General features: G+C 42.0%; 1 protein-coding gene across 1 annotated transcript in view; it reads right to left on the bottom strand.

Moving 5' to 3' along the window:
* ADCY5 (adenylate cyclase 5) overlaps positions 1 to 13,521 on the bottom strand; it is a 226,410-nt gene that overhangs the window by 63,587 nt on the left and 149,302 nt on the right. The window contains exons 4-5 of the mRNA XM_026118471.2: positions 1,247 to 1,358; positions 940 to 1,067 (exon numbers count right to left, since the gene is read on the bottom strand). Coding sequence (XP_025974256.1) covers positions 940 to 1,067; positions 1,247 to 1,358 — 240 coding nt within the window. The remainder of the gene's footprint in view (positions 1 to 939; positions 1,068 to 1,246; positions 1,359 to 13,521) is intronic.

Raw genomic sequence — 13,521 nt, 5'->3', positions numbered from 1 at the left:
AACATTGTACCTAAACTTTCAGTAAGAACGGTGACATTGCAGTCAGAAAGGAGGACATGTAAGACAAGATGGATAACCAGAAAAAAGGTGTTACATAGGCAGAACCAAATTAAAAGACTTTAATGCCTTCAAGATGACCAAATAATCTCCCTTCCCTGAAATCTGAAAGAACTGGGATGTGAAAGCCCAAGTCTCATGCAAACAATATTCAATATGTCCTCTAAGTAACAGGATTAGATATGGATTGTATATTTGCTAGTCTCTAAGATGACAGAAATAGTCAGGACAAATACAGGACTGTTAGTCTGACCTCAGGAGCAGGCAAAGCTTCAGAACAGATTTTAAAAGGAAAAGCTAAAGAGAGGTAAATAAATGGTAATAAAATAAAAACACCGTGGGTCTATCTCAGGTTGCGTCTGACCAACATGATGGCTTTCTTCTATAATCAATTTGTCTAAATGAAGAAAGTCGTGGATCTCACCTATTTGGTATAGGGGCACATAGAGAAGGAGTAGTTAAACTAGAGAAGAGCGGGCTTAGCAGAGGAATTGCGAGGCAAGAAAGAAGCTGGTTTAAAGACAGGTAAGTGCAGAGTGACTGCAATTTAATAAAGTTATTATTAATCCTCTGATTTCACATTTCTGTAGCCCACTGGAATTCTCCTTTGGGAATGAAACTTCCACTAACTACAATAACCTTTGCCTTTCTCATCGGGAGATTCGGTTCTGATATCCACATGGCTGTAATGGAATCACATATCTGTCTTTCTGCTGTCAAACCTTTGCTGTGTTTTGTTTTCTGGTTCCAGCGGGTCTCCCTTTTTGCAGGAATCAGTTCCCTGGTTTGGCTACCTAACTATTAATGCAAGGAAGACCTAACTGGAAAGTGAATCTGCTTGCTATTCATTCTGAAATTCTCCATGGGGAACATGGTACTTACGAGATGGCCTCTATCATATCCATCCCCATTTCAACACAGCAGTGTGCATGGTCAGCTCTTGCTTCTGGCAACCCAGACACGCAGTAATAGCAATCACCCAGGATCTTGATACGTAAACAGTGGTTCTCCTAAAAAAATTAATAATAATAATAATAATAAAGGAGAGAGAAGTATTCAGCTTATTTTCATGCTTGTAATAGCTTGCCTTTTAGGGCAGTGAGTATTTACAGAAATCCAGTGAACCAGCACAGTATGTCATTCTTGCAACAGGAAAAAAAATATATTAGAATTATAATAGAAAACTTACAGCTGCTAGCTTATCAAATCTGGCAAAGAGCTCGTTCAGCGTCATGACCAGCTCCTGAGCAGTGCACTGGGAGGCCAGACTTGTGAAACCCTCTATGTCTGCAAAGAGGATGCTTGGGAAAAAAGAGAAAAACAAATAAAAGTGTCATAAAATTTGTTGCCAATATTCGTGCAAGTTTTGGAGCGGAAGTCCGGGGGTGGGGGACGTGCGTGAAGTAGGACTGTCGCAGCCCTACAGGAGCACGGCCTCATCCCCTACAAAGATTAGTAAGGGACAACAAAACCACAAGCCTCCCATATCCCCACCCCTGTCCTGCGTCCAGAAAATTTACAGTATGTTGGGAGCTAGCAGCAGCGTGATAACACTATCAACGGTTATTAATAACAAGGCTCTCCTACACAATGAACAAATTAGCCTGGCTATAAAGTCAACACTTACCCATTCTCTCCACATTCCTCAATCTATCAGCTCAGTAATATCGCCCCTGCTTTCGCCCTGCTTCAGAAGCAGCACACTCCTCTGCCCACTCCCCCCCACTGCCAGAGCGGAGCCACAGACTCCAGCCTCCCTCTAGCAAATAAGCTGAACCTGCTCACCCCAACTTTCCTCTCCCTGGCGAAGGCTGGAGCGCGGCAGGGCGGCTGACCGTGCCCATGCACCCACCCTGGCGAGGACTTTTCTCCTGCTTTTATGCTCTTTATACACCGGAGAAGAAAATCTACGCTCATCATTGCTTATCCTTTTTGCTTAGCTTCTAAAAAACTACAGAAATAATGCTACCCATTTATCCTACACCTTCCAGCTGGCTTAGCCTCCAAACCACTTTATGAAAGCATATACCTATAGTCATAAGCTCCTCTCAACACGGCAGCAATGAGGCATCGTAGGACTTTCTGCAAAACGCAGGACTTTCTGCAAGAGCAGCCCAGCTGAGGCAGCCCTGTTACTGCAACACGGATACTGAACCGCTAGCATCAGCCCAGCACTGCCTGGGACAGTCCTCTGAAAGCCGCGTGGACTGGTTTGAAAGCAAAATTATGTGAATCACAAGTATGAATAGCAAATTCATTTCAATTAATCAATTTTACAAAGATTCTTTTTGTAACCTTTTCCTGGAAAAAGATTTTTTTTTCATTGATCATTATTACAGTTGAAACATTGATTTGTAATCAACATAGCCATTACGCTGAGTTTGAAACTGCTCAATATAATAAGTAGCAGACTACGTCTATATCTATATATATCTCAGGAATTATATAAAGCTATAAAAATTATTAAAAAATTAAAATTCTTTAAAATTTATATACACACACATTCATATAAATATAAAATTCCTAAGATATACTTGTATATCTTATTGTATTAAAGCAGCAACTAGTTGATTTCTTCTTTGAAGTTGATTATTGCATCAAGCTGTATTTGGATAGAAACAGAAATGAAAAGCGTAAATAACATGCACTTTAGAATTGTTTTGCCTTTGTTAAATAAAACTCTAACATGTTTTAGGCAAACTGGAGAGGCTACATTTTCAGTTGTAATTCCCCACAATGTCTTCAGACAGAAAGCAAAGAAAACAAAACTATTTTCACAAGTGTTTTTTGCAAAAATCCTGAGAAACATTTCAATTCTGGCATGCTTTTTGTATTTTTCTTCCACATTTCAACCCCAATAAATCATCAACCAAACATATTGCATTAAATATTTCTTCACTAGTCAGACTGAAATTAAAATGTACAAGAAAAATGCAAAAGGAGGAGGAGGAATGCAAGCATGCCTGAATGAAAATATATTTTGCCTTTTTTAAAAACATTTGAAAAGATACACACAAAATAAATCAAGATTTCACACGTTTACAAATAAATGTAACCCTCCCAAAGAAATACACTTGAAACCAACCGAAATACTAGAGACGTTCATATTGCTCACTATGCAGCTCAGGTATGTTTTAATATGTATTGCATATATAGGAAATTTCTCCAGTTCTTGTGGCAGTAACAAAATGTATCCTGCTGTAAGCTGAAAATCTCGATAATGGTTCTTTAATAGCATTGCTAACTTTTCAGGAGTGGACTAGCTGTCAGGTGCAAAAGACACAACATATGAAACGCAGAAAAGCAACGCAAGCCCGTTTATTCAGAAGGATGGGAATTTGCTCCTGTTTCAGCCTGTGGCCAATTGCAAAGTTCCTCACCTGCGGACACGTTCCTGCTCTTTGCTTGTAGGCGTGTTATAACAGACATAGAGAAGGAGTACAGAGCAATCGGTACTCTGATGGTCAGACAGCGAAGGGAATCGCTGAAAACACTATGTAGGGATGCCCTGAGTTGCCTCCTCCTGCCCGATTCAGAAAATTAGCACTAGTGCAGTGTACTAATAAACAGAGATAAATGACTCAAGGTTGTCCCCTCCTTTCCCCATTACTATCACTCTGGATAAATGGATCAGACATTCCTCGAAGTTAAATCACAGCAATATTTTCAACCAGTCGAATGAAATAATCTGCAGAGTCCTGTGGAGCTGACCTATGCACAGATTTATGCATTCTCAAGTTGAAATATTTGCTTACATTTTCTAAAACTTGTAACCTTTTACAGGTGACCAGCAAAGTGCTCTTTGTTCAAATTCAGCAGGTATCTCCTTCAACTTGATCCTCACCTTGCAGTTCCAGGGCAGTACAGTTGCAAGTCAATGTGCAGCCCTCTAGATGAGTGCTAGAAAACTACAATTATAAGTAGCTACAAAAGGGCTTATTATGAGAATAAAACATGGAAAAAGTTGGATGATGGGACAGTAGCAAAACCTGAAGTTAACACCACCTGATGCCTCTGGTTATAAAGCTAACATTTATCACAGAAGATGCTTCTCTGGATGAGTGTTTTGTTTGAGGAAGGAGGGATGCATGAAACAGTTTCAACAAAACCAGTTTGATCATTTTGGAGAGGGAAGTCAAGGAAAAAGAAGTTCAGTTTTATCCAAAATAAAGGAATGAACTGCAAGAATTTTTCAGATGCTTCAGGTCTCTTCATGCTCTTGAACATGGACATGAGGCTTAGCAATAAGGGAAGAGCTTCATCTGGCATGTGCCTTTTGCCGTTTGCATGAAAATCTGCTCAAAATGGCTTGCATGTTAAGTCCTTTGCATGATTCAGGTTTTTTCACACTTTGCAATTATCATGAAGGCATGTACCTGCAGTCTTGGAAAGACGCTACCTGAACTGAGCTTGATGCATCCCCTTCTTCCTCTTCCTTGTCAGTCCACCAAGTAATGTATGTACCTCCCGCAGCACCAGAGCATATTCCATTACAGGTGTAAGACAGCTGTAGGATTTGCTCTGCCACTGAATATCTAGGCCACTGTGCTTCAGGGGATCCTGCATGGGCTCCCAATGATCCCCTCCTGGCACAGAGGCTGCAGGGAACAGACAACCTCACCAGGGTACGGAAAGAACTGCGTGGGAGATGGCAGAGGATGGGGCAATGATCTGGGAAGTGAAGACAGAAAGGGAAGAGACAAGTTTGTGGCAGCAGCCTGGGGAAAGAACAGCACACAACCATCAGAGAAAACAGCCCTTTCGAACAGGAATTCAGGCTGAAGCCTCTCTGCTTCTTTGCGGTCAACAAAGAGCTCTGAAAGCTACTAAATCACAGTTTTACTACTATTACTTAACCTGTTCCCGCAGCATGCTCCTGCTAGCATTGTTCCAGCAGAAACAACCCCTAGGTTTAACAGTTCAAACCCTACTAATGATCCACAAGGGAGAGGAATGGGGATTAGTGTAAATGCTGCAGTGCCATGCCACTTCTGTTATTTCTCTTATTAATCCCAGTAACCCTTAAATTCACACTCCTCCCTGCAAAATACACAACAGCCCAGAAACAACTATGAAAAAAGTGCATTTCTCTTACAACACCCATCAGAAAACAGCACGTGAACTTCATCCTGTGTTTAGACAGAGCCTTTCTTTAGAAAAACACCTGCTATACCTCCTTACACACACAACACGCATGCAGTGAGGTTGGGAGAACATCTGACTGCAGGAACACCACTGAGTCCTGCCAGCTTATTGCATGGAGAAAGGGAGCCTTAGAGATTTAATTGCAGGGCTTTCTCCCACACTCTTAGGTCCTTACTCCATAATTCATTTCAGTCTTTCATTTCAGACTACCCTTAGCAATGAAAAGTTTTTATTAAAGGATGATGGTGATGGATGATTGAGATGAAGGGCAAAACTCAAGCCAATTATTTGTGAGTCTTCAGAGAGCAAGGCCTTTCCTTGCTGGCGGGAGCACAATGCCAGGAACAGGCCTTCTTTGTGCCAAAATTCAAGACAGACTGAAAATTTGGGGTAAATGACAATGGTCAACGAAAGGCCAAATGAAATAATTGTGATAGCTATGAAACCTCATGGGATAAGTAAGTGAGTGGCTTAGAAGTACTATTAGCAGAAAGCTGCCTGGAAGGGAATGACTGCACAATCTGCAGCCTGGGTTTCAGCAACAGTTATCAGCCCCGGGTCCCAGTCCCTTCATCTGAAACACCATTACTGTGCGGAAAAAAAGAGTTTAACAGGTAATTAAAATGTTGTAATGGCTTCAGAGCTCTGAATAGATTTTCCATACTGTCACTGACTTCAGAATTACCATCTGATTGGAGTTTGTCCAGTAGTAACCAGGGCACGACCTCGAAAAAGACAAAAAAGGGCTTATTTCTGGGAAGCAAGGACAAAAGAAGAGGAGTTATCTTTCTTTCTTATACTTTTTTCTAAGATTACTGATGTTTAATTTTGGTTGAAAAGTACCACAAATTGTGTTATGGGATAGAGGTGGATACTTCCCTAAGCGTAACCTCAGGTCCTCCTTCCAGCAAGGACTGGCTCAAGATTTCATAGCTGCATCTGCCAAACCAAGTTTTGTGGCTGTTCCCCTCGTGGCTCACGACAGCGCAGGGGAGGAAAGATAAAAGGGAGCTTGGCTAGCTCCCGGCTCCTGCCACCCTCCCCTCTGCTGAGGGGCCAGCCTGCTACCTGCCTGACCTCCCCCAAGCCCCGCTGGTGGCCAGGTAGCCGAGGTCCCCAGGAGGTCCCTCCATGCCGCACCGCCGAGGCCAGCGGCGTGAACTCCCCCAGCCTCCCGGGCTGCTTTCGCAGCCTGTGCCAAGGTCTGTGCTGCTGCAGCGAGGCTGCTACCACTGCAGATCATTTAAACTAGTTCCTGTAGTCCAGGTAGTCGTTGCTGTGACTGCCCTACCAACGTACCCCTGGGCAGAAGCAGGGAAAGCTCTTCTAGATGGCGAAGGAGAAGGGTTTAACAGCAAGAGCACAAGAGGGAAGAGATGATCTTGCCAGAAAGCAAAAAAACAAGTAAGGAACAGGAAGAGCTGAGGACAAGGTGTGAAGCAGCAAACCCACATGAGATTTTTAGAAACCGCACACACCTACAGAGAGCGATTTTGAACTGCAGCCTTAAAGCTGAAGCTGACAGAGTTATCAAACGAGGGACACGACACAGCCAGGCTTCCCTGCAAGCGCAGGATTATTCCAAACGCTAAATTAAATCATCAGTGCTTCTAATGCAAAAACAAAAAAACAGTCGCATTCTATTTCAAGACATGTGCGTGCCATGCACGCCAGCCACAACATAAATCAAGGAAGGCAAGAAACACAAACCCTATCACCATCACAACCGTAATGCCAGTCATGAATATAAACACCATGTGTTACTGGAAACTGAACACCACAGGCACTGCATGGGAAACAGAAAACCCCAGACTCGGGGAGCTTTAATGACTTACAAAAACAGCAAAAGTGCATCTGACTGCATGCGAATCAAAGCCATGGGGTTTTACTGTAACAAATGACACTGAACAAGGGAAGAGAAAGTTAATGTGGCATAATGAAATAACCATTGTGCACAAAATAGATGCCCACTAATTTGCATTCATGAGCAAAGGTGTAACGAGAAAGTCATTCGCTGTAGACAAAATATGCCCATGTCAATGATTTTACTGGGCTAATTGGCGAGGATAGTGATTCAAAATGTTGCTGTCATTTTGCAACACCTCCTGCTGCTGGGGGTTTTGCATATTATTGAGTGATACTAAGAACAAGGAAGGAGAAAGAAGGATGGCTTGAGATGAAAGCCACAAAACTTACAGTTGAAGGGTCGGGCCCTGTAACACAGAACTAGGTTTTCCTGAGCAGTTTGGTAAACAGGCCAATTTTCGCACTTGGACATTCATTTAAAAGCCAGTTCCCAGCCAGCAGTGGGAGCCCTGAAGTTACTGTCCAGCTTATGCTGGAGTGGCATAAACATAGCGTTAAGTTCAACTAGAAGGATCCAGAGGTGGCATGAAGATACTTTCTCTTTCCTAGAAGAGTCATTTGGGGATGGCAATGAGTCAGTGACAACTCTGCACGGCAGCCTGCTCTCTTTGGGCACCCATCCTGTGCACAAAAAGCATTTCAGCTTCCAGAGTCACAAAGTGAGACTCTCCCAATGCACTTTCCCCCCTGGAATTCAATAACAGCAACAACAAAAGAACAAACCAAACCAAGAGGAGAACACGTTTACAGCAGCAGCTCAGGTATATCGTACAAAGTGGCCGTGGCTCAGGGAGCACGCATAGGTACAGCAGCACAAACCTGAACCAGGACAGCAGAGCCCATTCCAGGAGGAAAACCTGGCCTGCACAGATCACACCATGCTGACTGATGGCATGGTGACTGGTCCAGTGCAGGCCGTTAGCTAGGTCCAAACTAACTCAGGTCCCTACAGCATGTCAGCTTTGCTCTCTAGGGATGTGTATGTGACAAGATAATGTCTTGGTCTTAGTCTTAGCAATACAAAAAAAATGTTCTCTGGAGCAGCAAGACACCAGACACAACAGAGGTTAAAAATATTTCCTTTTCCTACAGTCATGGAAGAAAACAGTGAAGAGATAAACTCTCTTTTTCCTAAACTTATATGGTCATTTTGCAGAAGATCCATTTACTTTTGGAAATCACCTATTATTTCAAATGAGCTCTAGCACTTCTGTGACACATCAGCTGGCACAGCTCCCCCTCGGGAAGCAGGACTTGGACATGCGCAGTGACACTGCTCCGTTTTGGGACCAGTCATGCTGGCTTCCACTTGCTCAAGAGGATGAGAAGACATGTGTATGCACAGATGCTACGGCAAGGAAAGCAGCACATGCTTGTGAGGAAGAGAGAGTAACACAAGGCAACATAGGAGGAAATAAACACAAAAGCCCTACAAAGACAAAAGCCCTGAAAACTGTGGGCCTTTTCACCTTGTTCCTCACAGCAAGAGACGGAAAGCCCCTGTCCCTCTTCCAAAAATATAAGCCAAAAACATATCCCATATTCGAGAAGTGCACTCTGCAAGACCATACCAACTGTAATTTGGTGACAGTGTAAGAACTGACCTAAAAGCAGGACACCAGATGGTTCACAGAGACAGCCGCGACAACGTGCGGACTGCCGTCCACAGCGCCACTGAACAACAAAAGCCGCCCTCCTTGCAAAGATACAAACCGCAGTACTCTGCATTTACTCGATTTCCCCCTGCTTGCTCTAACGTAAGCATTACTGAGCGGAGGTTAGAACTGCCTGGGGGACACAGATGGAGGAAAACACATACAGCACAAGCTCTCAGCATTTGTGACTTCCGCTCTGCCTGCTTTAGTAATGTGCTTCTGGGAATGCCCAGGTGCGAGCGTCTAACCCTCCCGGCACTCCCAAGGGCTGGTGCGAAAAATGGCCCTGCACTTTCCTCCACACTCAATGCTCTTGGTCTCGACGCTGGTGGTCTGTCCTTCGCTATCAATACAAGAAATGAGAGGAATTTAAGATCCTGAGATAACCAACCAGGAGGGGAAGACTGCGCCAATCCTCACAGGGAACACAATTTTCCTATGACCTTCATAGGTTTGCAGGGTACAAGCACCAAGTAGCAACCCCAGTTATCAGAGCTTGCTTATAGCAGAGTAGCACCAGTACTCATTTTTTTATTTTAAGCATGAAAAACTTGCTTCCCTCTCTCTCTCTAAACATCTTGAGTTAACAGATTTTCCTATTTCAGCAGGCTATCTTTAACCAAATTGATTCTTCACTGGAAACAGGAGTAATAAATAGCCTTTTGGAAAGAAAAACTATTTGAGGAAGGCAAAACAAATAAAGAAAGATATGCAGTGGCTACTAGCCAAACTATAGGTGGAGCACATTATAGGTATCTTTGAGATGAGTGGAAGGAATTTTATTACTCCATTTTTATTACTCCATTGTCACAGGCCAAATTAGATATCACTGTCAGCTGAACATAAAATAGAAATCCAAACAGCCTAAATGAGATTTTGGGTTATTAAGAAGGAGCAAATTCAGACCTTTATCATGTATCTAAGAAGGGACTGATGGGAATGTGAAAACATTTTCCAGTCATTTGGTCAGGGAAAAAAACATGTAAGTGAGAAGGGTGCCAAATCTATTCTAGCTCAGAGGCAGTTTGGGAAGGCAAAGTCTAAGGATATGCAGGGCCTTTTGCAGAAAGGTGCAAGGGAGCCCTACCTACTGCATAGCTTTGCTATCAAGGTGCCAATCTGTGCAAACAGCCATGCGGACAGCAGGGTATATTAGCTCCAATTCTGAGCTGCGTTAACAATGACTACGTGTCTTCGCTCAGAGTACGGCCAGACTCACCCTGGCCTGCCTGACTGGTGCACAAGACTGCCGGCATTTTTGTCTGCTGTTGGAGCAGGATCAACCCACACCAAAATAAACCTCAGGTCCATTTGTTCTACAAGCCTGGAATTCCAAACGACATATTAACCAAAAAGGAGAAGTCATGGCAATTTCTGGTTTTCCAACTTCTAGCGCCATTTTACTGTGAATGTTCTTCCAGTCTGTCTCCTGGCTTTAGAGCAATCTTTGCCATCAAAAGCCTGCCAAAAGCCAACAAGAACAAAGTCAGAGCTAACAGAACTCTCCAGGAAGGGGACTGATTACCCATTAGCACCATGGCTGTAAGAGCCTGGTGCTACTCCTCCTTGCCTGGTTTTGAGGGGACTGCTTGCAAAAGTGACTGAAGCCATGAAAGCAATGCAACAGAAAAGAGAAACAACTCAAAACTTAAATATTAAATAAAGGACGGCCTGTTGCTGAGAGGCTGTGTGCCAACAATCAGTCAATCACTGGTCAGAGAAGGTAATGGACTTACAAATTTTGGCATGGGCAGTTAACAGTTTCACGCTTCTATCTTGAAATATTGGGTGAAGCACAAGGGATAGAGATTCAGTAAATCCTATCTAATCAAGTTTGAGATGCTTTCTGTTATATATTGTCCCTTATGCTGAAAAAACATGCTTTTCACACCTATTCAAATCACGTTCAGACTGTTCTTTCCTGGTATCATGGATATTTGGTCAAAACAACGCTTTTATGCTCCTTATCCAAAAGCTGCAGTAATTCTGCATGCCATGGTCATTTCAACCTAACCTTACCTCTTTCTCATTCCCACTACTAGCTTCCCCAGTGTCCTGTCCTTTTGTGATTTATTTACTTTGCAAGTTATTTAAGTCAGGGTCTCTTTCACTTTTCATGCTGGAAAATGACTGCATTGTGAAAACACTGCGTTAGTATAGAGATGTCATAACTTATAACCCTAAAGATCAACTATGCCTTTCCTATGGTTATCTAGTTTTCCCAAAGGAGGAGACCAGGGTATATACAAATGTACCAAAATATGCAAAATGTTTCACAGATAAATTGAAAATGGACAAGTGATGTGATGTTCTGTACACAGAGATACCTACCACTCACGTTTAGGAACTTACTACGTCAATAATAGCAAAGCGGCCACTCGTAGTGACAACCAATCACTGCAGAATAGGAGCCTGATTCTTACTGCCCCGTCTTGGAACAGCCAAAAGGTGAGGTGATCCTCTGCCTCCTCATTTTCATATTTAAATTTAATCAAATGGTTGAGTTTTTAAAATGACACTGGTGAAACTGGAAGCAGAAATGGACCCAAAGAATATAGAGAAACTCAGTGTGCCACAACTATTGAAGGCTACTTTTCTAAGACATATTAATGCCCCGTCAACAGAAAAGAACCTTAAAGTTAAGGCATCTTCCTTTGTTAGTTATTCTGAAAGGTAAAATGGTTGTCCAAATAAAATGGTATAGCTCATTAGTTGATTGATCAACTTGCTTTTAGTCAATAAGCAAATCTAATAATAAATTTAAAAATAAAATGTTTAATTTTCAGTAAGAAGGGGGATTGGCCTTAATTTCAGAATGAAATGAGAAGGAAAAAATCCTGCAGGAAATTGAACTCATGCTATCTGGGTATTGTACACTTCATTAATATTCCTTACTTGGTAAGAACCAGTAATTACAAGATATACAAAAGTCATGAGCAAAGTCCTCACAGCTTTACAGGGGCTACAATTTAACTTCAAGGGTTCTGTTTCCTTTTTAAAGACCTACCATCACATCTCATTCGATCAATGACACTTGAACTGATACATATCTGCATTTCCCTTTGGTAACGCAGAAAACTCAAGCTGTCATAGAGAAACAACATAACTATAATGAAATACTGTACAATCAATATCAGCAGTAAAACCATTTGGACTTAGAAAGCAGTATTGGTAAGCTCACTAAATGAGTATTTCTATGCAAAGATCACCCTATAATAGGGAATATTACATGCTATGTATTTATATTATATTGTATGTATATAATAGTCTATGTAATAACCCTAATTATCTGCCATCCAAATACTTTGCATAGGAACATTATTTCATAGGTATTAAGTAGTGTTAAATCTACTCTATGGCATTCAGATAATATACCGTAATATCAGAAAACATTTGCACCACTTGCTGGCTTAGATAATAGGTATCCAGATACCTTGAATCTACTCTTTGACAACCCATCATTTGACTTATCTGTCTCTGCCTCAAATTTCTTCCTTCATAAAATAAAATTGACCAGTGCATCTCTAGCTTCTTAAAGCATATAAGTCTTCAAGTAAAACAGCATTGGGAAATGGCTAAAATGAGGAAATATTAAAAAATATTTTGAATTTAACAAATATGTAAAGAGAAGACAGACAAAGAGATTGGCCTGCTCCAATCAGTGGAAAAAACAAACAAGCCATGGCTCAAAAGACATGACATATTACAACTTGCAGCAATTTTGGCACTAAATGTGCATGTCAAACCTCAAACACATTTAAGAGAAAGGGCATGCAGACAGAGAAAACAAATGCGAGTCCATTAACACAATGTGTAAGCACCCTACAAATCTACACTCAGTCATCAGCACTACAAAAGCAATGCCGGCCACACCATTTTAGAGAGGCAGCAGTACGGTATGTAAAGAAGATATATAAAGGGGCTCCAGGCCATGTGGGAAAACTATGGCAAAGTAGGAACCTGAATCCTGCCTCATCAGTCCAGGGAACATCTGCATAAAACGGCTTGGTGAAGCAGAGACAGCGGCGAGGCAGGTCCGCCCACTGCAAATGTGTTTTTAACTTTTAACTGGATCTCCCCTGATTTCTGCAATCAGTGGTTTCTTCTCATAATGAAGGCGGCATATAATTTTATCTTGATTTCAAGAGAATTACTGTAATTGCCATCACTAGAATAATAGATCTGCATATAAAGAAATAGCTTTTCTCTTGCATGCTCCACTGGAAAATTTCATTTCTGTATTAACACATTAAGATATTTCACTAAGCCATTTGCCCGCTACTCTCGATATTTGCAAAATATCATCTCCAAATGAAGCTCCTGTAAACAGTTATTAGTTTGCCACTACGCTGTTACCAATAAAATCAATAGAGTCTGCTCAGGCCTTTTCTGTAACACAGAAAGCCGCCTTAGAGATTAATGCATCTCAGACCATAAAAATAAGAGGACCTTTCTCCCGGGTGAGACCTTTCTACCTATGCAAGAACAGTTTAGCCTATTTCTGCTCACCTTGGAAGCCTCTACAGTAGCAGCAATTTTGGTTTGAGGATTAATTATAGAAAACGAAACAAAGTGCCTGGCATTTGAAAGGATGAGCTCAGCTCTGCCAATAGCAGGTGTCACAACTTTAAAACACCGCTATACATTCATCGACTGTACACATAATAAAACTAACTGCAACTTCAAGCAAGGAATGAAATTAGAGAGACAGCCTGCTAGTGCGCAAGTGTCACAACGGCCTTTTGCTAAGCTGCATGAGACGGCACTGAGCTGCCGCAGCAGACGCGTGCCCGTCTCC

Source organism: Dromaius novaehollandiae, chromosome 7 (assembly GCF_036370855.1).
Source record: "Dromaius novaehollandiae isolate bDroNov1 chromosome 7, bDroNov1.hap1, whole genome shotgun sequence".
NCBI classification, from domain to species: domain Eukaryota; kingdom Metazoa; phylum Chordata; class Aves; order Casuariiformes; family Dromaiidae; genus Dromaius; species Dromaius novaehollandiae.
This window is presented reverse-complemented; position numbering and strand designations above follow the sequence as displayed.